Genomic DNA, 26,204 nt, shown 5'->3' on the forward strand with positions numbered 1-26,204 from the left:
AAAAAATATGATATACCCAGCCTTCTATCCTTAAGGAGTTTTTACTTAAAAGAATCGGTAAAAGGAAGCCTTCTAAACAGCTTAAAAGGGCTTGAGTGGAGGGCAATCATCTGAAGGCTGAATAAAATTGACTTGTAATATAATTGTATCCATGTTTTGAATGCATTTTTGTAATGTCTTTTTCCCTTGAAAACTTTCTAATATACTGAATTTAGCCAACAGGAAAACATCTTTTTTTTTTTTTCAAAATAATTGCCAGTGAACTGTGAGTGAAAAGTGTCCTACATTTGCTGATAATAAGAAAAGGTGATGAAATCAAAGGAATGAGCATGCGATGCAGATGGTTGCAGACATTCTTGTTGCAAAGCACAGCTGCCTTTGACAACTAGCTGTTGCTAGCTGTCCATTTGCTGGATGAATTTAATCTTTTTGAAAGGGCTAAAGAGGGAATTCATTATTTCTTTCCCGGCTTTTTTTTTACCATAACTATATAGTCATCCCTTCCTTACTTCATCCCCACTGGTTTCCCATCCCTGCCCTCATTTCTGCATCTTACTATATTTTACAAGTAATTGATCTGACTCCTTACATGAATTAATTTATTTATTTTGTCTTAAGTCCATCTACTTTTGGGAAGTAGATTTTTTTTTTCTGAAAAAGTGATATAATGTATTGTACACACGCATACATGCTACATACAGTATGTACACGATTGCTGAGCAGATGTAGAAGGTAGAGGAAATAACCTTGAAGGATAGGAAAAAGAGGCACTACCAATTCAATAGTCAAATGAGGATTGATTCTGGGGCAGCAATATACTGGGTAAATATCTCAGGCAGTCCCATCCTTAGTTCTCATGAAATTGGGGAGGAGGGGGCATATTCTGATTTACAAGGTTCTATTATAATAACTTTGCTCTAAAAATATTATTGACATTAGATTTGAAGTTTGGGCTGACAGTGAAGGAGTAATCTTGAGAAGTGTTTTTGGTTGTAGAGGGTCACTTTTATTTATATGGTCACTATGCCCATCTATTTTTATTTCGAGAGGGTTGTCTTCAATTTTTTTTTCTTCCTTTCTGATGAATGCAATGCTTAAAACTTTTTCAGACCTACCTGCATCCCCATCTTTCAGCTAAATCTGCTTGGCAATTGAAACATAGCAAATCAGCCGAGTGAAAGAGAAATAGGAGAACAAGTAAAAGTTGACAGGGTAAGAGTAGGAAAACAGAAAGTAGAGCTCTACAGAAGATATCTTAAAGGTGGACTAAAAAAAGACTTAATAGCAATAGCTCTTAGACTTATATACCGTTTCACAGGGCTTTACAACCCTCTCTAAGCAGTTTACAGAGTCAGCATATTAGCCCCAATAATCTGAGTCCTCATTTTACCCACCTCAGAAAGATGCTGGGATAAGTATAGGTAATCCTCGGTGTACAGTCATTCATTTAGTGACATTTCAAAGTTACAACAGCACTAAAAAAACTGACTTAAATGACCAGTCCTTGCACTTAAGATCATCATAGGATCCACACAATCACATGATCAAAATTCAGGTACTTAGCAACCGGCATTTATTTACAACAATTGCAGTGTCCCAAGATCATGTGGTCACCATTTGCAGCCTTTCCGCCCAGCACTGATAAGCAAAGTCAATGAGGGAAATGGGATTTCCGTAACAACAGCATAATTTACTTAACAATTGCAATGATTTGCTTAACAATCATGGCAAAAAATTGTAAAATCAGGCCTAATTTCACTTTGCCTAGCAATGGGAATTCTTATCCCAGTTATGGAAATAACTGTTTTTGGCTGGTGAGGACATCATTAATGTTGAGAGTATATAGTGGGTACATTCATAAAATCACTGCCATGGGGATTTGCTTGTTTACACAATAGCTTTCATAGTGGATGAGGTCAGACTTATTTAGAAAATGGTGAAGTTGCTTCCTAACACTGTTTTTATTTAGTATCAGACCTTATGGAACCTTCTTCATGGGCATTGTTGTAAATCATCTAAAACTGTTGCTTTTCTATCACTTACTGCTGACCTATCTACTTGCCATGTTAAGAATCATAGCCTGAAAATGAAGATCTCAAGACTGGGGCAGCAGCCCAACCATAGCACCAACCGGTAGCACTGAAGTGGCCAAACTGTTTATACGCGCATGTCCAAGATGGCGGCCGCACCGCTGAACAGCTGATGCGGCGACGGGCCTATTTTGGGCCAGACCGGGTGGGGGGGGTCCTTTTGACAGCTTGGACCCCCCGCCCGGGTAGGTGAGAGTCTGGGGAGTCAGAGGCTGGGCTAGCTGAGGCGGGGCGTCTCCGGGTTCCCTTGGGAGGAGTCCCGGAGCGCTCTCCCTCCGGCGGCGCGGCCGACGATGGCGGCGGCGGTGACGGCGGCGGCGGCCCGGCCTTTTCCAGCGGCCGGGCCTTTTCCAGCAGCGGCAGCGGTCCGGCAGCGGTCCGGCAGCGGTCCGGCCCTCTCCAGGCCGGGCGGCAGCGGCCTGGCTGGGCGGCAGTGGCCGGGCTTTTCCAGCGGCGGCGGTGGCGGTGGCGGCGGCCCGGCCTTTTCCAGCGGCGGGCCTTTTCCAGCGGCGGCGGTGGCGGCCTGGCTTGGCCCTGCTTTGGGAGGGGCCTAGAGCCTCTCTCCCCTTTGTCCCCCCTCGTCTGCGGTGCCGGTGTGGGAGCAGCCTGGCCCTTATCCAACAGTGGCGGCGGCCGAGTCCTTGGTGGCGGCGGCCTGGCCTGGGCTCTTTCCCCGGCAGCGGTAGTGTCGGTGTCGGTGTCGGTGACGGCGGTGGCGGCGGCCTGGCTGGACCGGCTTGGCCAGGGCCTAGCCTGTTGGTGGTTGACTGGGTCCGGCGAACTGTGGCATGACCCAGCAAACCTGGCGGGTGAGTGGCCTATTCCAGCTGGAGGCCTGGCTTAGCGGCCACAAAGAGGCCCGACGGTCGCCTTCTTTGTCATCTTGAAGGCTGTCCACGGGTCCAGGGGACGCCCTCGCCACCACCTGGAGGACGTCTATAGACCGTCAGTGGGGGCTTTTTGAGTCCTTTGCCCCCCCCCGGACTTTTTGGAGAGAGATGCCTCGTCGGTGGAGCAGCTTGGCCCACTAGGCGCGTGTTTCGTCCTCTGTGTCAACGAAGGGCGACCACGGGCCATGTAGGCACCTTTTTACCATCTTTGAGGATGCCCATGGGCTGGCTGCAAGGGGATCGTTTGAAGACCTTTGGTCCCCAGTGGGGGAATTGAGGATGGTCCTGGACAATCCTAGCTTGACTATTGTAGGACTATATCCTCTCCCCCCCCCTTTGTGCCCATAGACCACCCCTCGGGACTGGAGAAGAGGGGTTGGAGCTCTGACTTAATCATGGCGGTTTGTTCATCTACCGCCCAAGACCTATATCCCGTCTGTCTTCTACTCGGAACTCCTGGTGCGTCAACTTCCATCTTGACAGGTCCAGGATGGGTCCGTTTGCCGGACTTTTATCATGCGGACATTTACAGCGGCTGACCTTCTTGCCCTGCGAGATTCCCCTCTCTCATGGTCTGGCCCTCCACATTATCGAGGTCCATCTTGAGGACGGGTTTTGGAACCCGAGAGATGGCATGCCAAAATAGGAGACTCAGGGATTTTAATTAATTATTTTAATAGGGTTTTAAAGGGAATTTTAATGGGAATTTTAAGGGAGGTAGAAACTGACGGGTCTGGGTTGGAGGGAGGTAGTGTTGGGTGGGGTGGAGGGTTAGGGTGGGTGAGGGGTAGCCCGTCGGGAGGAAACCAGTTCCAGCGCATGCTCGTGGCGACTATCAAATGGGTTCGGAGGTTATGGGGGAGTGTGTTCCTTTGTGTGAGGTGAGTCTATTTGCACGGTAAGTGGGAGGGGCAGATATGGCGGAAGGGGATCGTATCGACATAGGGGTCACGCGTTCGATGTTTACAGGCGATCGCGTGCCCGATCTGACTTCTCCCGTTCCCGGATGGTCAAGACCCTCAGAGCCTGGGCCTCGTCTGATGTTATGCAACGCACGGTCCGTGGCCAATAAGGCCCCTAATACATGATCTGATTCAGGGGTGCAGCGGATATTATAGGCGTTACGGAGACCTGGTTGGGCACTGAAGGGGTGTGCCCTGGTCGAGATGTGCCCACCGGGTTTCCGTGCATTCCATCAGCCGAGGCCCAGGGTAGGGGTGGAGGGTGGCGGTTGCTATTAAAGAGAGTCTAGAGCCGAGGGAGACCACTGTACCTCAGATCGCGGTGTGAATCCCTCTTTGTGAGGTGGGGTCATAGATGTCAGATGGGCTTGCTGGTGGCGTACCTGGCTCCTTGCTGCGTGACAGCTGCCCTGCCCGAGCTCCTGGAGGTGCTTGCGGGGTGGCAGTGGAGACCCCGAGACTATTAGTCATGGGGGACTTTAACTTGCCATCTGCCGGCTCGTCATCGACGGTAGCTCGGGAGTTCTTGGCCCCCATGACGGCCTTGGACCTGACTCAAGTAGTGGATGGCCCCACTCACATCGGGGGCGGCACACTGGACCTGATTTTGTCTCTGGTCAGTGGTCGAGAGATCTGGACTTACAGGAAATAGACATTGAACCTTTGTCATGGTCAGATCACTCTCTCCTTCGCCTGGACTTTCTGACCGCTACCCAACACCGCGGGAGGCGGAACCATTACGATGGTACCGTCCCAGGCGCCTGATGGACCCAGAGAGGTTTCGGACGGAGCTTGGGCCACTTCCTGAGGGTCTGGCTCACGGCACGGCAGAGGAACTAGCTGCAGCCTGGGAACGGGCTGCGGCTGGGGCTTTAGACCGTGTCGTGCCTTTGCGGCCTCTGACCCGGCGCAGATCCCAACCGGCTCCTTGGTTCTCCGAGGAGCTGAGGGGGATGAAACGCCGGAGAAGACGCCTAGAGAGTTCCTGGAGGTCCAGCCGTTCAGAGGCTGATCGGACACTAGTTAGATCCTATACTAGGACCTACCTAGTGGCATTGCGTCGGCAGATAACCGCCCAGCTGCCCTGTTCCGGGTGACCCGCTCCCTCCTTCACCAGGGGGGGCGGGATGACCCGTTGCGGGGACGTGCTGAGGAGTTTAACGGTTATCTATACGATAAAATCGTTCAGCTTAGGGACGGTCTGGGCCAAAATTGTGGTGGTTCAGACGGGGTATCTGAGGGCGGTCTTGGTGATGTTGTTTGGGATGAGTTTGACCCTGTGACTCCCGAGGACATGGACAGGTTGCTGGGTAGATTGAATGCCACCACGTGTTTACTGGACCCGTGCCCCTCCTGGCTGGTGCTGGCCACTCAGGAGGTGACACGAGGCTGGCTCCAGGGGCTTACGAGTGCTTCCTTGTTGGAGGGAGTCTTTCCGGCCGCCTTGAAAGAGGCGGTGGTGAGGCCCCTCCTCAAGAAGCCTTCCCTGGACCCGGCTGTTTTAGGTAACTATCGTCCGGTCTCCAACCTTCGCTTCGCGGCGAAGGTTGTAGAGAGTATGGTGGCATATCAGTTTCCCCTGCACCTGGAGGAAACTGTCTATCTGGACCCGTTCCAGTCCGGCTTCCGACCCGGTTACAGCACTGGGGCGGCTTTGGTCGCGTTGGTGGATGATCTCTGGAGGGCCAGGGATAGGGGTTATTCCTCTGCCCTGGTCCTATTAGACCTCTCAGCGGCTTTTGATACCATCGACCATGGTATCCTGCTGCGCCGGTTGGAGGGATTGGGAGTGGGAGGCACCGTTTATCGGTGGTTCTCCTCCTATCTCTCCGACCGGTCGCAGACGGTGTTGACGGGGGGGCAGAGATCCTCTCGCCCCTTCTGTTCAACATCTATATGAAGCCGCTGGGTGAGATCATCAGTGGCTTCGGTGTGAGGTACCAGCTGTACGCTGATGACACCCAGCTGTACTTTTCCACACCGGGCCACCCCAATGAAGCTATCGAAGTGCTGTCCCGGTGTTTGGAAGCCGTACGGGTCTGGATGGGGAGAAACAGGCTCAAGCTCAATCCCTCCAAGACGGAGTGGCTGTGGATGCCGGCATCCCGGTACAGTCAGCTGAGTCCGCGGCTGACTGTCGGGAGCGAGTCATTGGCCCCGATGGAGAGGGTGCGCAATCTGGGCGTTCTCCTGGATGCACGGCTGTCTTTTGAAGATCATTTGACGGCCGCCTCCAGGAGAGCTTTCCACCAGGTTCGCCTGGTGCGCCAGTTGCGCCCCTTTCTAGACCGGGATGCCTTGTGCACAGTCACTCACGCCCTTGTGACGTCTCGTCTGGACTACTGCAATGCTCTCTACATGGGGCTCCCCTTGAAGGGCATCCGGAGGCTGCAGTTGGTCCAGAATGCAGCGGCGCGGGTGATAGAGGGAGCCCCTCGTGGCTCCCGAGTGACACCTATCCTGCAGGCTGCACTGGCTACCTGTGGCCTTCCGGTGCGCTTCAAGGTGTTGGTGAGCGTCTTTAAAGCGCTCCATGGCATAGGGCCGGGTTACTTACGGGACCGCCTGCTGCTACCGAATACCTCTCACCGACCCGTGCGCTCTCACAGAGGGACTCCTCAGGGTGCCGTCGGTAGCGACAGTGTCGTCTGGCGACACCCAGGGGAAGGGCCTTCTCTGTGGGGGCTCCCGCCCTCTGGAACGAACTCCCCCCAGGACTTCGTCAACTTCCGGACCTCCGAACCTTTCGCCGCGAGCTCAAAACTCACTTATTTATTTGCGCTGGACTGGGTTAGTTTTTTATGGGTTTTTAATGGGTTTTATTGATGGGTTTTTAATGGGTTTTAATGGGTTTTATTATTTGCTAAATTTTAATTATGCCAAATTGAATAGGTTTTTAGTGGTATTTTAATAGTATTTATTTTGTAATAGGACTGTTTATTTTATCTGGCTGTAAACCGCCCTGAGTCCTTCGGGAGAAGGGCGGTATAAAAATTTAAATAATAAATAAATAAATAAATAAATAAACCTTCCCCAAATTTCATTCCCTCAGGAATCATGGGTCCCAGATTATGGACACATTCTGTAAGTCAGCCCATTTGAGGTACCTTGGTTCAAAAATTGATGCCCTATGATACACCATTTCACCTACTTAAAGGCCACGACAATTAGTATTTTAATAGTATATAGATAGATGAACTATAAAAGTATTTTGAAGTGTATGCTGAAGGGATCAGGAAAGCTGTGGACATGATCTGAGGAGAGAGTTAGGAAATAGCCTATTTTTCTAGTCTCGGTATCTCCTTTCTTAGCTGCTAGCCAGTGACTTGTCATTGTTGCTATGAAGAAAACTTTTCCCAGTAGCTAATATTGGCTCTTTGCAATCTCTGTAGCCTTTCCTTGCCACGAGCACATGGATATAACACGAAGCTAAAAGTCCTGCAGCTTAGTAGAAACCTCAGAGGAAGTAATCTTTGCTATCAAAACCTAGAGATGTTAATTCATATAGTGCCAGGAAGTACTAGAAAATAAACTGTGACTTACTAAAGAGGATCTCCCACCTGTATTTTTATTTCTCCAGGCAGATTATTTAGTTTCTTTAGTCTTCACAGTTGACAGTTGGACAACCAGTATTCTACAACTGTTTTTTTTTAGCAGCAATATCACTTTTTAGATGTTTTGAGAGTTTTACAATTTGCAGCAACAGAAAACTTTTCTTTGTATATGGACTAGTCCAGCAGTCCCAACCTTTTGGGCACCAGGGACTTGGAGAGAGGTTTTTCCATGGATGGGTGGGGACGGGTGGGGGCATGATTTCATGTGCTGCCTGCATACTGTGGATGGAGCTTTGTTGGTTTGCGCAGATTGGTTTCTAGCATGTTGCAGACCAGTGCCAATTCATGGACCAGGAGTTGGAGACCCTTGGATTAGTCTAGTCTAGTCTACCTTAGTTTGTCTATATCTATCTATCTATCTATCTATCTATCTATCTATCTATCTATCTATCTATCTATCTATCATCCACCCACCCACCTACCTACCTACCTACCAAGATATCTAGATATCTAGATGTCTAGCTATCTGGCATGTAGCATTGTTAACAGCAATAAGTGTATGTCTGCTGAATGATCACCCTATCCAGTGAAGATTGCTGGCACAGACAACCCAACATTTTATTGAACTAATACAAAAGACCACATGATTAAAGGGTTAGTGTTACCTAAAAGGAATGAAAGGATGTAGAGATAGTTTATTTTAAGAAGTTCCTGGTACAATCAGAGTCCCCTTGTGGCAAGATGGCCGGCAAACAAATTGAATAAATAAAATAAAAAATAAATAACTAAAACCTACCTGACACAGTTATTGGTATGGGGAAAACAGGAAGCAGAAGTATTGGGCATGTTAGCGGCTTTGAGTTGATCAAATATAAATAGGTGAGATAAAAATAGAATAATAATCTGGTTTTTAATCAGTTTATAAACTATTTAAAATTATAGATGGATGGATGATGACAGACAGACAGACGTTCATTTATTTATAAAAAAATAATGAAGGCAGGATATAAATAAATAAATGCTTTCATGTAATGTGTAATACAGAGAAGGTCTGTGAATGTAGTCTGTTATTATCCAATTATCTCTGTAGTAGTTTACTGTCTCCCTGGCTTCCACTTTTCAGTGAAATCCCTACAGTTCTTAAATTAGCAACATGGTTGCTAAGTGAATCTTGTTTCCCCATAGACTTTGTTTATCAGAAGGTTGCAAAAGCTGATCATATGACCCTGGACGCTGTGATCATCATAAATCTGTTCAGCATCTGAATTTTGTTCATATGTGACCATGGGGTTGCTGCAATAGTCATAAGTGTGAAAAATGGCTGTAAAGCACTTTTTCATTGCCATTGTAACTTCGAACTTCACTAAACGAACTGTTGAAAGTCTAAGTCTATCTGTATACCCTGCAAAATGATTAAATAATAAGATAGAATAGGTAGAAAGGCCTCTCAGAATGTAAATCAACCTTAGAGTTAAATTTATCTTAACTGCATCTGTGTTACTATCAAATCTCAAAACAATGTTAAATCATCCATCAAGTTTATTTTTTGTTTGCTTCAAAAATCACATGAAATATCAAATCAAATAAAGAAATCAGAATGCAAGCTAAAGCCCCAATGTTTAGACTTGTCTCAGTTACTTCTATTTTCTTCAATTTATAGAGTAACCAGACACAATACGAAACTTGTGTATCCATTAAAGGAGTTTTAAGAAGATAAATTCCTGGTCTGCAAAATTTTTGTATCACTACAAAAATAGAGAATCATCCCTAATATTATTACACCATTCTCTAACCTGTCATTAGTCTCATGACAGGATGTCTGATTATTTAAAAAAAAACAGCAACTCAAAATGAGTAGGGTGTCTTTGGGGAACTCTGAAGGCTTTCAGTGATGATATATCACAGATGACCAGTATATGTATGTGAAACTGGGATCTAGGGATCTATTGGATTGCAACTACTGCATAGGACAGTCATTGCGTACCAAAAGCATGGCGAGCGTGAGGGGGTTGCTTGCGCACATGCCCACACCCATAATTCAATGTGCCCCGCCCCTTGCACATGCGTGTGTGACCTCCCCCCTGCTTTTGGCACGCGATGGCACGGTGGGCCTGGCAGGCCCGTTTTTCATTCTCCACAGGTTCTAGAGGCTTTCTTGGAGCCTGGGGAGGGCAAAAACGGCCTGGAGGCCCTCCGGAGACCGGAAACAGCCCGTTTCTCGACTTCCAATGGGCCCAGAAGGCCTGAAAATCAGCTGGCCGGTGCACACACGCGCACTGGAGCTGAGCTAGGGTAATGCTCATGTGTCCACAGATATGGCTCCGTGTGCCACTTGTGGCACACATGCTATAGGTTCGCCATCACGGGCATAGGAGCTTGCCTGCTGGAGTTGCTTTTTACTTTTTAACAGTTATTATTTTAGTATTAAAAATAGCATCATCTCCTGCACAGTTTGAATTAACCATTTGGGAAACCTTCCCCATCTTAAGTTTTCTATAAAAACTCTTTTCTTTAAGAAATGCTGTAAAAAAAATATGATATACCCAGCCTTCTATCCTTAAGGAGTTTTTACTTAAAAGAATCGGTAAAAGGAAGCCTTCTAAACAGCTTAAAAGGGCTTGAGTGGAGGGCAATCATCTGAAGGCTGAATAAAATTGACTTGTAATATAATTGTATCCATGTTTTGAATGCATTTTTGTAATGTCTTTTTCCCTTGAAAACTTTCTAATATACTGAATTTAGCCAACAGGAAAACATCTTCTTCTTTTTTTGCAAAATAATTGCCAGTGAACTGTGAGTGAAAAGTGTCCTACATTTGCTGATAATAAGAAAAGGTGATGAAATCAAAGGAATGAGCATGCGATGCAGATGGTTGCAGACATTCTTGTTGCAAAGCACAGCTGCCTTTGACAACTAGCTGTTGCTAGCTGTCCATTTGCTGGATGAATTTAATCTTTTTGAAAGGGCTAAAGAGGGAATTCGTTATTTCTTTCCCGGCTTTTTTTTTACCATAACTATATAGTCATCTCCTTCCCTTACTTCATCCCCACTGGTTTCCCATCCCCTGCCCTCATTTCTGCATCTTACTATATTTTACAAGTAATTGATCTGACTCCTTACATGAATTAATTTATTTATTTTGTCTTAAGTCCATCTACTTTTGGGAAGTAGATTTTTTTTTCTGAAAAAGTGATATAATGTATTGTACACACGCATACATGCTACATACAGTATGTACACCATTGCTGAGCAGATGTAGAAGGTAGAGGAAATAACCTTGAGGGATAGGAAAAAGAGGCACTACCAATTTAATAGTCAAATGAGGATTGATTCTGGGGCAGCAATATACTGGGTAAATATCTCAGGCAGTCCCATCCTTAGTTCTCATGAAGTTGGGGAGGAGGGGGCATATTCTGATTTACAAGATTCTATTATAATAACTTTGCTCTAAAAATATTATTGACATTAGATTTGAAGTTTGGGCTGACAGTGAAGGAGTAATCTTGAGAAGTGTTTTTGGTTGTAGAGGGTCACTTTTATTTATATGGTCACTATGCCCATCTATTTTTATTTCGAGAGGGTTGTCTTCAATTTTTTTTTCTTCCTTTCTGATGAATGCAATGCTTAAAACTTTTTCAGACCTACCTGCATCCCCATCTTTCAGCTAAATCTGCTTGGCAATTGAAACATAGCAAATCAGGCGAGTGAAAGAGAAATAGGAGAACAAGTAAAAGTTGACAGGGTAAGAGTAGGAAAACAGAAAGTAGAGCTCTACAGAAGATATCTTAAAGGTGGACTAAAAAAAGACTTAATAGCAATAGCTCTTAGACTTATATACCGTTTCACAGGGCTTTACAACCCTCTCTAAGCAGTTTACAGAGTCAGCATATTAGCCCCAATAATCTGAGTCCTCATTTTACCCACCTCAGAAAGATGCTGGGATAAGTATAGGTAATCCTCGGTGTACAGTCATTCATTTAGTGACATTTCAAAGTTACAACAGCACTAAAAAAACTGACTTAAATGACCAGTCCTTGCACTTAAGATCATCATAGGATCCACACAATCACATGATCAAAATTCAGGTACTTAGCAACCGGCATTTATTTACAACAATTGCAGTGTCCCAAGATCATGTGGTCACCATTTGCAGCCTTTCCGCCCAGCACTGATAAGCAAAGTCAATGAGGGAAATGGGATTTCCGTAACAACAGCATAATTTACTTAACAATTGCAATGATTTGCTTAACAATCATGGCAAAAAATTGTAAAATCAGGCCTAATTTCACTTTGCCTAGCAATGGGAATTCTTATCCCAGTTATGGAAATAACTGTTTTTGGCTGGTGAGGACATCATTAATGTTGAGAGTATATAGTGGGTACATTCATAAAATCACTGCCATGGGGATTTGCTTGTTTACACAATAGCTTTCATAGTGGATGAGGTCAGACTTATTTAGAAAATGGTGAAGTTGCTTCCTATCACCCAGTTTAAACCCTCTGGTGTTCTCTGTCAATGTCACTTATACTTGAGATTTTTCTAGACAGGGGAATATACTTTCAAATGAAATTCTGGACTGCATCTTCCTTACTGTTTTTATTTAGTATCAGACCTTATGGAACCTTCTTCATGGGCATTGTTGTAAATCATCTAAAACTGTTGCTTTTCTATCACTTACTGCTGACCTATCTACTTGCCATGTTAAGAATCATAGCCTGAAAATGAAGATCTCAAGACTAGGGCAGCAGCCCAACCATAGCACCAACCGGTAGCACTGAAGTGGCCAAACCTTCCCCAAATTTCATTCCCTCAGGAATCATGGGTCCCAGATTATGGACACATTCTGTAAGTCAGCCCATTTGAGGTACCTTGGTTCAAAAATTGATGCCCTATGATACACCATTTCACGTACTTAAAGGCCACGACAATTAGTATTTTAATAGTATATAGATAGATGAACTATAAAAGTATTTTGAAGTGTATGCTGAAGGGATCAGGAAAGCTGTGGACATGATCTGAGGAGAGAGTTAGGAAATAGCCTATTTTTCTAGTCTCGGTATCTCCTTTCTTAGCTGCTAGCCAGTGACTTGTCATTGTTGCTATGAAGAAAACTTTTCCCAGTAGCTAATATTGGCTCTTTGCAATCTCTGTAGCCTTTCCTTGCCACGAGCACATGGATATAACACGAAGCTAAAAGTCCTGCAGCTTAGTAGAAACCCTCAGAGGAAGTAATCTTTTGCTATCAAAACCTAGAGATGTTAATTCATATAGTGCCAGGAAGTACTAGAAAATAAACTGTGACTTACTAAAGAGGATCTCCCACCTGTATATTTTTATTTCTCCAGGCAGATTATTTAGTTTCTTTAGTCTTCACAGTTGACAGTTGGACAACCAGTATTCTACAACTGTTTTTTTTTAGCAGCAATATCACTTTTTAGATGTTTTGAGAGTTTTACAATTTGCAGCAACAGAAAACTTTTCTTTGTATATGGACTAGTCCAGCAGTCCCAACCTTTTGGGCACCAGGGACTTGGAGAGAGGTTTTTCCATGGATGGGTGGGGACGGGTGGGGGCATGATTTCATGTGCTGCCTGCATACTGTGGATGGAGCTTTGTTGGTTTGCGCAGATTGGTTTCTAGCATGTTGCAGACCAGTGCCAATTCATGGACCAGGAGTTGGAGACCCTTGGATTAGTCTAGTCTAGTCTACCTTAGTTTGTCTATATCTATCTATCTATCTATCTATCTATCTATCTATCTATCTATCTATCTATCTATCTATCTATCTATCATCCACCCACCCACCTACCTACCTACCAAGATATCTAGATATCTAGATGTCTAGCTATCTGGCATGTAGCATTGTTAACAGCAATAAGTGTATGTCTGCTGAATGATCACCCTATCCAGTGAAGATTGCTGGCACAGACAACCCAACATTTTATTGAACTAATACAAAAGACCACATGATTAAAGGGTTAGTGTTACCTAAAAGGAATGAAAGGATGTAGAGATAGTTTATTTTAAGAAGTTCCTGGTACAATCAGAGTCCCCTTGTGGCAAGATGGCCGGCAAACAAATTTAATAAATAAAATAAAAAATAAATAACTAAAACCTACCTGACACAGTTATTGGTATGGGGAAAACAGGAAGCAGAAGTATTGGGCATGTTAGCGGCTTTGAGTTGATCAAATATAAATAGGTGAGATAAAAATAGAATAATAATCAGTTTATAAACTATTTAAAATTATAGATGGATGGATGATGACAGACAGACAGACGTTCATTTATTTATAAAAAAATAATGAAGGCAGGATATAAATAAATAAATGCTTTCATGTAATGTTTAATACAGAGAAGGTCTGTGAATGTAGTCTGTTATTATCCAATTATCTCTGTAGTAGTTTACTGTCTCCCTGGCTTCCACTTTTCAGTGAAATCCCTAGAGAAGTCATCATGATGACTTTTTCTGTAGTATGGAACTGCCATTGCTAGGGGAGCATCCTGTCCTTGAGGAAACTTTGGAAAATTTCTTCACATACCTTGGGGCTCAATTTCAAAAATCATTTTGGCTCAAATCTATCATAAAGCTTGAATTTGGGAGAACTATTTCAAGTTATAGGATCAGTGTTTCTTTTAAACAATGTTTAGCTGTGAAAAGTCATTTTTTCTGTCTGTCTGTCTCTTTCTTCTATTTAAGTAGTTCTCAGAAGATGCTTGCTCAATATATTTAATGCAGCAATAATTGTGGTTAGCAAATGCAGCTCAGTTTACCCAGGGATTCTAAACAGCATTTATGGGTCCAAAGACAGTTTTTGGTGACTAATTCAGTTTAACAAAATACGATTCAGTTCTCCTGAAATAGCATGTTAACAGACCTGCTCTTTCAATGATAGTCATGTATCCTTTAGAACTCCAGAATTCTACCGCTGTGAGGCAAAATAGCTTCCAAGGAGTTATCTGGTTTCTGCATTAAAAGGATCTTTTTTTAGTTTAAAAGTGGAATATATGTTTTCTTTAGCTGTAAAAGCACAATCAAGGCAACATGATAAGTGAGTCAGTGTTGTAAAAGTAAAACTAATTTTGCCTTCACTCACATGAGCTATAGAAGGAGGAAGCTTTATTGTCCCTTGGAAGGTGATAAGGCAGAGTAATTGTATATTATACTGTCCTGGAACATCTGCCTGAAGACTGTTGGAGCAATTCATCTATCATGGACAATACAGCATGTTTTGTCTTTCTGCTTTAACCCATCCCCACTTGCTTGGCCTGCACGAAGGTTTTGATAGGGATGGTGCCTGGGCTGGGGTTCCCATTAATCAGTCCCCTTGTTCAACACTCCAGCTGACATAATTACAACCTGCGCACAGCAGTTATTCAAGTCGAGTCCTTGTCACTCGTGGTGCGAAACTACACAGCTCAGATCCCGAAGGAGATTGCCTTATCACACAGAACAAGGGCTCACAGGAGTTGAAGAGAATAGAAATGGGAAAATGTCTTCCGGGAGTACTATATATTCCTTTAAAATAAGACATTTGAGAGACTTACAAGGGACAAAGAGGAGTATTGTGCAGACTCTGAAATGAACCCGGTTATTATTTTTCAAAAGATTACCCAGGCCATTTTTGTGAAACAGAGGGAGTATTAAATAAATTCAGTAGTCTCTGTCTTTGCTATTCAGTGCTTCTGTTCTATTCATGTTCATTCGCAGGGTTTTGTTTTTTTTTCTCTTCGTGTCTTTCTCTAGAAGGGACAGAATAGCTATTAGACTTGTAGAACATTTACAGACCTGTAAGGAGAAAATCTCTGGGACACAATTATTGTAGGTGGATTTGTTATGCCAGTCAACTTGGAATATCTCTGGCCAAAGACAAAGGGGAGAGAAGGAGCTTGTAATGGAAGGCAGGGGAAATATTTCAAAGCGCAAAAGTGAAAAATGATACTTTGAAATCTCATTTAATATTTTACTTCTCTTTTCTTTGCTACATATTAATGCTTTGTGAGAGATTAAACACGATGAAACCAACTCTGCTGGATTAGAGAATCGTCTCTCTTTCTTGTTCTTTTATCCAGTAAGAACTCATTTCTCATCTTTTCCCAGGTCTCAGAGATTCACACCTGAAAATAATTGAAATATTTCTCTTATCCATTGCTGAAAAAAGTTGCCAGCTGTCTGAGATAATAGTGACCGGTATGAAATTGGTTGCTTTTGAATTGTAACCAAAAAGCAGAGGACGAGGGTTCTTATCCCCTTCCTAAATGTTTTTATTTATCATGAAAATCCTGGAACCGGGCACCAGCATAAACCTTGAGTGTAGACTCCAAAGTGTTTTCCAACTGACGCCAGACTGCATAGTTAATGTCATAGTGGTGGTGATAGAGATATTAAATAATCATAGGATAAGCATTTCAGTTATGTACAATTATTTCCACTTAATTTTACTTATTTGCAATATAGGTTGCATTACATTAAATTAATTTTATACTATCTCTATTTCTTTGCCCCAGTTTCATCCACTTTGGGGGATGTGGCTCATAGCTTGTCTTCAACCTAAAAAGGATGGCAACCTCCTGGTTTATTTGGCCAGTTCCATGCCATATTTTATATTGATGCCTTGCCTCAAGTTATCACATTTTTATATAAGGATCACAACAAAGAAATGCTGCAAAATTTACCATAAGGGAGAGTTCTCTTACAGTTTATCTCCAGTTGAGCTAATTTTGCTATAGCCAACACACTAGGGCCTTGATGGCGAACCTATGGCACGTGTGCCAGAGGTGGCACACAGCGCCCTCTCTGTGGACATACAAGCTGTCACCCCAGCTCAGCTCCGTCGTGCATGGTTTTTGGGTCTCTACCACACATGCACAGGGGTAGGGTGCCTGCGGGGGTTCATGTGCAGGGTGCATGCGGGGGTCCATGTGGCCATTGCATTTTGGGGGTTCGGGCGCGTACATGCACTTTGGGCACTCAGTCCGGAAAAGGTTAGCTATCACTGCATTACCCTTTTTTCTTACCTGACCAGGTTGGTGCAGTAACTGAGAGCAGAAAATCTAACAGATTTTCCTCATTCTTAGTGTTGTGACTGTAGCCTCTCAAATATCAGAAATAAAGCTCCTACAACTTAAATCTCTCAGAATTCCAGAAACTGAGTATAAATCTTTCAGAAGATTAGAAAGAAGAAAATCTTACAGACTTTCTAGACCTGTCCTGTACCTGTCCTTCCATCACCCCCACCATCACAACTGATGAAGCTTCTTGGATGAGAAGCAAAACTTCTTTTTCCTCAAAAAACAGTCCAGTTGCCTTTTGAAAAAGCACTTTTGAGACAACTGTGACCTGAATAATTGAGAATTTCCATAGACTTTCTAGACCTGGGTTTTGTTTTGTTTTTTGGCTGCTGCTAAAGTGGAGCTATCATCATACAAGGTGTTGGAAATAAAGAGCAAATAAAGGAGCATTTTGATCTTTTTCATGCCATTTGAAGTATTATCATTTACCTAGTTCAAAATCATGTTCATTCAGAGCTTGGCTCCCTGCCAGCTTCCAACAAGGAAACTCAGTGGGAAAGCTGACAGGAAGTTAGAAGTTTTTCCCACACTCATTGATTTTTTTGCCTGCCTATGGTCATTTTGTTTCTTTGTTTAGGGAAAGAAACATCTCAGAAAATGACCCAATCAGTCACATGTGTCTGCTTTCCTTCTAATGCTCTAAAACAGTGTTTTTCAAATTTGACAACTTTAAGAATATAACTCCCAGAATTCCCCAGCTTGTTTTAACATTGCTCTAAAGTATGTTAAAGCATATTCTACTGATTACTATTATACTATATGTTTTTGTTGGTTAGCTTACAGTTTTGAAATAAAATTCAAATGGGCATGATACCTAATGATTTGGACAGTACAGTGCATGAAGTTCTGAAAACAAATAGAATTTCCCTCTTTTTATTAATTTAATTCATCAATTAATTAATTCAGAGTTTGAAGCAACTTTACTTTAAATATATATTGTTATATTGTTTGTTGCATTGGCTTACTCTGGCCCTTCCATAATCTAGTATGCTGCTGTTTTCACTAACATTAATTCCACAAATGAAGGAAAATCTCACAACACTAATTACCTTCATTTCTTAGCACAAAGAACCAAGCCAGCTGAAGATGTTACCATATGCCCACTTATAATATCCATTTTTCCATATTTCATAATGTTTGGTGGCTGATATCTCAGGCAAGAATTAACCATAATTAATATGTTGTTTTAACTTAGAAGATTATGGGTAAAGCCATACAGTTGTTACTGATAGTTCTTAATACTACATACCATTCCCCTAACAGCAAAAGTACTTTTCTATTATTTTATGATCCAGAGTAGTTTGTGCTCCTAAAGGAAAGTTGTGCTACCCTCCAAGAGACCCATTAATTTGTCTTCATGGCCTCTGTGCTGTCCCAGATTTAAAAATGGCAGCAAGCACAAGAGATCTGAGGAGGCGAGATCTGCCACATTCCAAGAAATTATGGTAGAACTATGCTATTTTCAAGGGAAGTATTTAGAAAGCTGACAGACTTTTCTGAGTATGCAGAAAATATCTTTGGTTATTTATTTTCTGCAGGCTTGGAAGGCAGTAGAGTTACATTATTTAGAAACAGAATGAGACTAGTTCTTATGAGATAACATCCCGATATTTATTATCTAACCCAAAGTCAATTTACATCAGTGATGAGGAAAAACAGCACCTTTCGGTTGTGTTGTGTTTTTGTTTTTTTCAAATGAAGTTCACCTATTGCAATAAATAAAAGATCTACATTATATCTCAGGCGAATCAAATTTTGCATCCAGAAAATGAATTGTGAGATGAAACAAAAGAATCAGAAAGAAGAGATTTCGGGGTTTTGTTTTGTTTGGTTCCCCTCCCCTCTTTGGCTGCACAAGATGATGAGTGAAAAAAAGATACAATGGCTACAGGAAACAATCATTCAGAGTACAGGTGATTGAGACAGTATTGTTGCTTTGGATACTCCACCAGCAGCCGATCAACCGGATTTTCCCTCTAGGGAGCCTTGTCTGCTTGAAAAGCAGCTGAAGGAACTGACATAAAAGGTCCGTTGAAAAAAGTACCATCTGCATCAGAGATTGACAGGTAGCCTTCAGGGTGTATTACTTTCCTTACTGGTTCCAACAAAGTTAGGAGTCTCTTTTCATCTCATTACAGTGTGCACAATCTAGGGCCTTTCATAACTCCCATCTGTACATTTAAATTAATGAGCGTATTTTGTACATTTCTCAAACGATATGGGGGGGGGAAAAGAGAAATCTTACTAAACTCTAATTTGAATCTAATTTGATAACTAAAAAAGGCCTGTCACTGATATAGTTATAATGTAAAACATTTAACAGGGAAGAAACGTAATAGAAGAGTTTCTAAATTATTCCCCACCCTTGGGCCATTAAAATTTTAAGTCATAAACAGGTCTGAAGTCTACTGTGAACATTTTATATATTTGAAATAATTTTAAGTAGCTATATAAATCCATTTAAGCTAATTAGACCATTTTAGTCTCTCTTTTTAAGTAAGATGTTTAGGATTAAAATAAGGAATAAGACTTTTTGTTTTCCAAAACAAAAGAATTGAAGTTACAGGATAGGTAATAGGATCTGCTATTTGTTTATCTTAAGGAATCCAGATCAATCCTGATTAATAGAATTTTCAGTGAATTTACTCAGTCTGTTGGCCAAGCAAGGTGTAAAAATATTTTTTTATCTTGATTTAAAAGTTCAATGGGTCAATAGGATTCAGCAAATTCTTTGTCTGCTAGGCTTTGGGATCACAACTAACCAGATCTAATGCTATGAATCAGGGATATGATTATCCTGTAGTGCTGAATTAAACAGAATATAAATAATGGATAATTAGTTCTGATTTTTTTATAAACAATTGAAGTAATACCATCAACTCCAGGGGACTTATTTAATTTAATTTTAAATATTCAATTACTTCTTCTGTTCACTATGTGGAGCAAGATTGGTTGAGATTCATTCTATGGGCATCTGACATGGGAGTGATTTTATCAAAGCCTTAGAAAACTAATCTATTAAATTTAGATCTACTAGTTCTTTAGAGTACAAATATTTATTTATTTAAGTTCAGAATTCTGTTCTTCAATTCCTTGTAAGTGACTTCGTTTTGATTTGTAAAATTTCTTTTCTGATTATTTAAGAATGTTATTTCCTTATTGTCATGCTGGTAAATTTTATTCAGTAACTATCGGGAAGGAAGCATTTTAATCCTCAAAGACCATTAACTTTCTTCTTTTTTGGACCACTTTTTCATTAATGTTGTTAGAGCCTAACTAAGACCGTTTTATATTAGAATCATGTTCATTGTTTAAAACATTGAAACCAAGACAGAACATGTTTTGTAGAATATTTTCTAATCTCTTTGTTCAGTAATAACCATATTTATGTGTACACTCACAAGTGTAGGGCAGTCTGTATATGGTCTGCTGGGAGTCACATGATCAAGAGCATTAGGGAGTGTCTTAAAGCAGGATGATCACCAACACTCCAAGGCCCTGTTCAACTGTATCTCATATTGGGAGGCCTTGAGATAATTTCCAAAATCTTTTCCCAACCCCTGCAGCCTGATCTGGACCTTTTTAAAAATCCAGTCTTCAGTCAGATTTCTTCCCTGAGACCAATTTTTCTCCAATTTTATGAAGTATTCAAAAAGTTGTCATACTGAAAAATAGATTGACAAGGGTCCTCCTGATCCCCTTCATATAGTTTCTTTTCAACATTTTGTTTGGTTCAAAAAAAATAAATAAGAAAGTCCTTTTATAAAGAATTGCATTCATTTCCGGATACTTACTTACCAGAGCCACTTAGCCGCTTTGCCTTTCATAGTCTCATTACCGACTTTATAGAAACACAAATTTCAATTTTTGCCATATCTCTTTTTTGTTTTGTTTTCCAAGTCAGTGAAGATTTATTTTGATTTATTTATTTCCTACCTTTTTATTTTTACAAATATACAAATATATGTATATTTATATATATATACAATATATGATGTATATTTTAAAGCAGAAATTGCTCAATAATAAAATACTTGTACTTACTAAGATACATGTATCAGTTAAATGTAGTAATCAATGCAGCATTTATGTATGCTACATTGAGTACTACAAAATGTAGTACCAGGTATAACTAAGTCTGTGGAGCATGTTTTTGTATGCTGTCTATTTCAGTACTGTGCCAGCATGCACAGCCAGACAGAGAAATATTCCCATCTCTTTTCTAAAATAAATGTTATTAAAAGTTTTACAAAGAACATAAAAAGGAAGGAAGGAAGGAAGGAAGGAAGGAAGGAAGGAAGGAAGGAAGGAAGGAAGGAAGGAAGGAAGGAAGGAAGGAAGGACCCAATTTCCTTTGTAGCAAATATAAGTTTAATTATAAAAGCTTATTCTTTTCTATTAGTTTTTCTAATCATCAAAGCCATAAATCATAAGTGCATTTTTTCTCATTTTATGAAAAATGTCTGGTCAGCCATAGATGTAGATATTATTATTTTTTCCTCTAATCAAAGAGGTTAATTTAGCCACCTCTGCAAGTTCTACCATTTGGCATTATTTTAGAACTCTTGACCTTGTCCATTCTTTACCTATGCAAATCTTTGAATTCTTTGTGTTTGCAATGTATATTTTGGTGGGATGATAGCAAAGATCAGTTTCTTCAATTTTTCCTTAAATTAATCTCTACAAAAAATATTTGTTCTCTTTTTTAGCTTGCTGCTACATAACAATTAATTACTTGCATGTTTACATTTATAATGAAAATGAGTTTTACATTTGAGAAACCCTCATGCAGAAAGAGTGAATTTAAATATGTCTTGTTCCAAGCTTCTCTTATCACTTTTTCCCCAGGAACTGAATAATTTTCTCAAGTATGTAAGTACTGATACAGGAACCTTTGCTACCTTATAATAGCCAGCATTGGACATCTGTCACACATACTGTATGTCATAACAAATAGATCATAAAATATTCTTCCAAAGCTACAAAAGTGAAAAGATTGAAACTATTGTTACTGCAGTGCACTCACTCATAACTCCAATACTGTCAATATTAATTCCAACCATATTTTCCTTATGAAACATTGAGATGTCAGGAAAGGTAGTAAATGAATATCAATGTTTCTAGGTACTTTTGTGGGTTTGTTTTTTAAATGGAGGCTTGCTTTCAGTACCTGTTACTGCCATAGATTCTCGCACAAGGAAAACGTGCAGCTATTTCTTATTGCATGGCATTTGTAATGCAAGCTGATATTTAGGCTGTCTACAAATCAAGGAATCATACAGTTGGAAGGGGCCACTTACGCCATCAAGTCCCCTCTGTTCAGCCGACAAATCCAAATTAAAGCATCCCAGGCTGCCCACTGTCTGGTTGAACACATTACAAGAAGGGAAACCCTCCACCTCTGTGGGTAACTGGCTCTCTATCAAACTGGCCCTACCGTATGGAAAGGTTTCCTTACATTTGCTCAGAATCTACCATACTATAGAATAGAATACTTTATTGTCACTTTGAATGTACACTAATCCACATACAGTAAAATGAAATTATGTTGCATACAGCTCTCAAAGGATCTCCACCTTGAATATAAAAATAAACATGACAAGACAGACAGACACAAAATTATGCATGTACCCACATATATTATATAACACAGAGAAACAACACAGTCTAGTTCAGATGTATCCATGTACATGGTGAAATAAACAAATCTTGCAAGTTTACCAGGTGGATGGCGTAGGGAACAAAACTGTTATAGAATCTGGAAGTCCTGAAACCTCCTCCCAAGGAGAGCAACAGAAACAGACCATAAAGTGGATGTGTGGGGTTTCTAACAATGCGCTTATAAGCAGTATCCTGAATGACAGGAAGTGAGCTTCCTATAATCATCTCAGCTGTCCTTACCACTCTCTGAATGGACTTTCTATCTGAGGCACTGCTGCCTCAGATAGATTAAATATATAGATTAAATATAACTGTAATCTATCCTTACATAACCTGCACATTTGGATTGATAAGGAATAGGGATTGGTCTTCCATGTGACACATCCTTTCAGGTATTTGAAAAGTGCAGTCATATCCATCATCTTATCTTTTTAGAGCAAAAGATTCCCAATTTATTCAATGCCTCTTCACTTTCAGTTTCTTTCTCATAGTTGTTGCTGGTCTCTGAATCTGCCTCAGTTTGTCTGTATGCTTCTTAAGTTTATATTCTTAGCCTTTATAATATTTTTTTTTTGTTTTCCTCTGCCTCTATAAAGATGTCAGTATTTTTTTAAAAAAAACATGAAAAAACAGGAGAACTTCTGATTAATTGCTCAAAATGAATAACATTTCATTTTGGCCTAACATTTCAGGTTTATCACAAACAATTAGTGTTATATCCTCTGATTCTCTTAAAATAAGACACACAAAGGATCTTGGAGGGATTTTTCAAGACCATAGGCATTTATGGTCCACAAACTTTTACATACGTATGTGTGATGTTATAATGCAATTACAAAAGATTGTAAAGAAGCTTGCATCCCCTGCCCCCATCCCAAATATCCATATCTGAGGGTACAAGATACTAAGCTTCATGTGGGAAATAGGAGATTACCCACTAACCTTTCCTAAGCCAAAACCGTATATATAAACATAATAAGCATGAAAGAGAGATAATTTCTTAAAAGGGCCAAAATATATATTTACTGAAGAAAAAGATAATGACATACATAATTATAAAAGTAACTAAATAAAATCAATTTAAACATAAACAAATAAACAAATAAAATCCATGATTTTATAAAAGATTAAGTAGTTCACCTGATATTTATCACATAGACCAGATAAGGCAAAAAAAATTTATCTCTATATCCTTATTATAGATTAATCACTACTAGGGGGAGATTGAGTCATTATTGCATGCTGTCTTTTGCAGATCAGAGATCAAATTAGGCAGAGGGGGTGATGGTTCTGTTTAGATCTCAAAAAGCTCTAGAGAAACTCTTTGAAACTTACCTGACTTTCTAACAGCATCTGTTTGTGAAGTAGAACAGTAAAATTTGGGAACTGACCCCATTCTAGGCTACTTGCTGGAGTCTGTTGGAATAGCAAACACTATAAAATAGTATAGCAAGAGGGCAGATGATTTAAGTAACTGTAGTTTAAATCTAGGATTCAATCAGGATTTGGTAAAGACAATGTTATATAACAAGAGCAACAAAGATGATTAGGGAACTGGAGGTTAAAACGTATGAGGAACAGTTGCAGGAATTGGGTATCTCTAGTTTAATGAAAAGAAGGGTTAGATTGATAGAAGAATTAAATTGAGAAAGAAACAATAATCCAGTTGATTCTCTTGGTTCTAATTAGATTCATGTAGTAAAAAAAACTACTATGACATAATAAACTTACTAAGGATTCCTAGTTTAATAGCATCTGTGAAATTCTTATTTGGATCCATTATTAATTGTAAAAAATATGGTAGTGTACTTTTGAAAGTCTTTTATCATATACTATATAGCAAATATCCATGGCAGAAGGTAAGTCTAGAACACAACTTAAAGTTGGTTTAAAGTTATTTGAACTCCAGAGAGGGAATAGTGTATTTATGTTTGACTGACCTACCTCTCAGCTTGTTGAATTTGTTGATGAAGTAGTTTTGGGCCGTGCCACAGACAGAAGGCCTTGCACCTTGTACCATTTTTCCAAAGTACTGTATAGTGCCATCATTTCATCTTTGTCACTGCAAACTCTCTTCTGCTCACACTGGCAGAATCATAATAAAAAGTGCAGCATAACATCAGTTTTTTATGCGTACTTTTTCTGTGGTTTATTTACCTGCAGGAACAGCATAATACTCTTGCCACACAGATTCATTAGAAAAGAGTTGGTGCTCCTAATTTTAAATATTTTTCAGTAGATCTTCAATTTTTTATCATCCTAGTGATTCTTTATGTCAGAAAAAGGGAGAAAATTAGGATTCTTTCAAAGGTGTAAAATGTGTGTGTCTGTGCATGTGTGTATGTATAGACATAAACATATACATGTGTGTGTGTTTGTGTTTCAAATGCATTTTCAATTATACTAAAACTTTCTTGAAACAAATTAGTGAACTTCAGTATCAGATATATAAAGGGAAATTACTCATAAGCCAAATTGTACTGAACTTAATATTTTATAACAATATTTCAATTGAGTGCTGTATCAAAGTCATAATATGACTTTATTATTCCATCCCCATCCTACACCCATTTTAGGTCCAACTGTGCTGAAAATATCCGCAAGCATATCCTGCACACAGATAAACATGAAGGCGTAAAGATGTACAACTGCCCCAAATGTGAATATGGAACCAACATCCCAGTGGAATTTCGCAATCACTTGAAAGAACTGCATCCTGACATTGAGAACCCCGACTTAGCTTACCTGCATGCTGGTAAGGACATCTTTATACTCATTTGGAGGCACTTACATGATTGTGAAACAAAAGCTCCTTTAAAGCAAAGAAGGCAGTTTTAAACTCAGTCCAGGTACCTTCAGTGACTTTCATACTTCTGTGCAACTTGCAGTAGTTTTCTTTGTGTGTGTTTTCAAGGCTTAATTTTATCTAGAATTTTGCCCATAATGTGGTGGCCAGGGCTAAATCAATTAAGAAATAAGTATGTAAGCAGAATGCTAGACCAAGTATTACACATGACAGCTAAGGCTAGATATTTGATGTAATTTTTTTTCTGAAGTGGCAAACTGTAGTCTTCTAAACGCTTTGGGATTTTACCCAGTATTTCCCACATTGGCTAGAACTACATGGGAGTTCCATATCTGGAGGACTGTACAAGCAGCCCCTGATGATGCCTGAAAGAGGAAAAGGTCCAAATCAGTACTGCCTTCTCCTCCTCCTCCACAAAATTTATCTTTATTTTCCTTGGATAATTTGTTTTAGGGAAGGGGGAGGGGGAAGGAGAGAGAGAGAGAGAGGTAGAATCAGGTATATAATATTTTGAGAAAAATGTTAAAAATGTTCAAGATGAATTCTTAAAAGTACATTTTTTTCTTCTATGTAGAAAATGGTTATATTATTCAGAACAATTGGTAGTCAATGATACTAGGATTCTGCATATAACACCTTCACTATGTGAGCTGCATTGGGTGCCAATTTACTTTTGGGTCTATTTCAAGGTGCTGGTTATGATCTTTAGAGCTCTACATAGCATGGGGTTGGGTTACCATCTTACCCCCATTATATTAATCTATCCCTCCCAGTAAGGAAGAGAAAGTATATTACAGATCTCATCAGTTTAAAAAAATTGACTGGCAAAGTCCAGGAAGAGAGCCTTCTCTGCCATTGCCTCCACCCTCTGGAATACTCTCCCCCCAGAAATGAGGTGGGTCTCCACTTTCCTGGCCTTTCAGAAGGTTGTGAAGACCTAGCTCTGCTAACTCGCATGGGGCACGCAGTGTGGCATGCAACCCTGGGGGTGATTAGTACCCTGAAGGTGCTCCCCCCATCTTTTAACTTTTAATTTATACTCTTTTTGTCTTTGTTTGACTTTCTTTTTACTGGTGTACCATATTTTTATATGGTTTTTATGCTTTAGCTTTAAACTGTTCAGAGTCACTCGGAGAGTGAACACGTAGTATCTATGATAGATAGATAG

At 40.6% G+C, this 26,204-nt stretch overlaps 1 protein-coding gene across 2 annotated transcripts in view; it reads left to right on the top strand.

Annotated features, from left to right (window-relative positions):
• The window catches only part of ZNF407 (zinc finger protein 407), a 378,474-nt gene that overhangs the window by 257,968 nt on the left and 94,302 nt on the right, over window positions 1–26,204 (top strand). For both annotated transcript variants that reach the window (XM_058177856.1, XM_058177855.1), the window contains exon 8: window positions 24,807–24,985. In XM_058177856.1, the coding sequence (XP_058033839.1) occupies window positions 24,807–24,985 (179 nt within the window). The remainder of the gene's footprint in view (window positions 1–24,806; window positions 24,986–26,204) is intronic.

The sequence above is a fragment of the Ahaetulla prasina genome, chromosome 3 (assembly GCF_028640845.1).
Source record: "Ahaetulla prasina isolate Xishuangbanna chromosome 3, ASM2864084v1, whole genome shotgun sequence".
Lineage (NCBI taxonomy): Eukaryota > Metazoa > Chordata > Lepidosauria > Squamata > Colubridae > Ahaetulla > Ahaetulla prasina.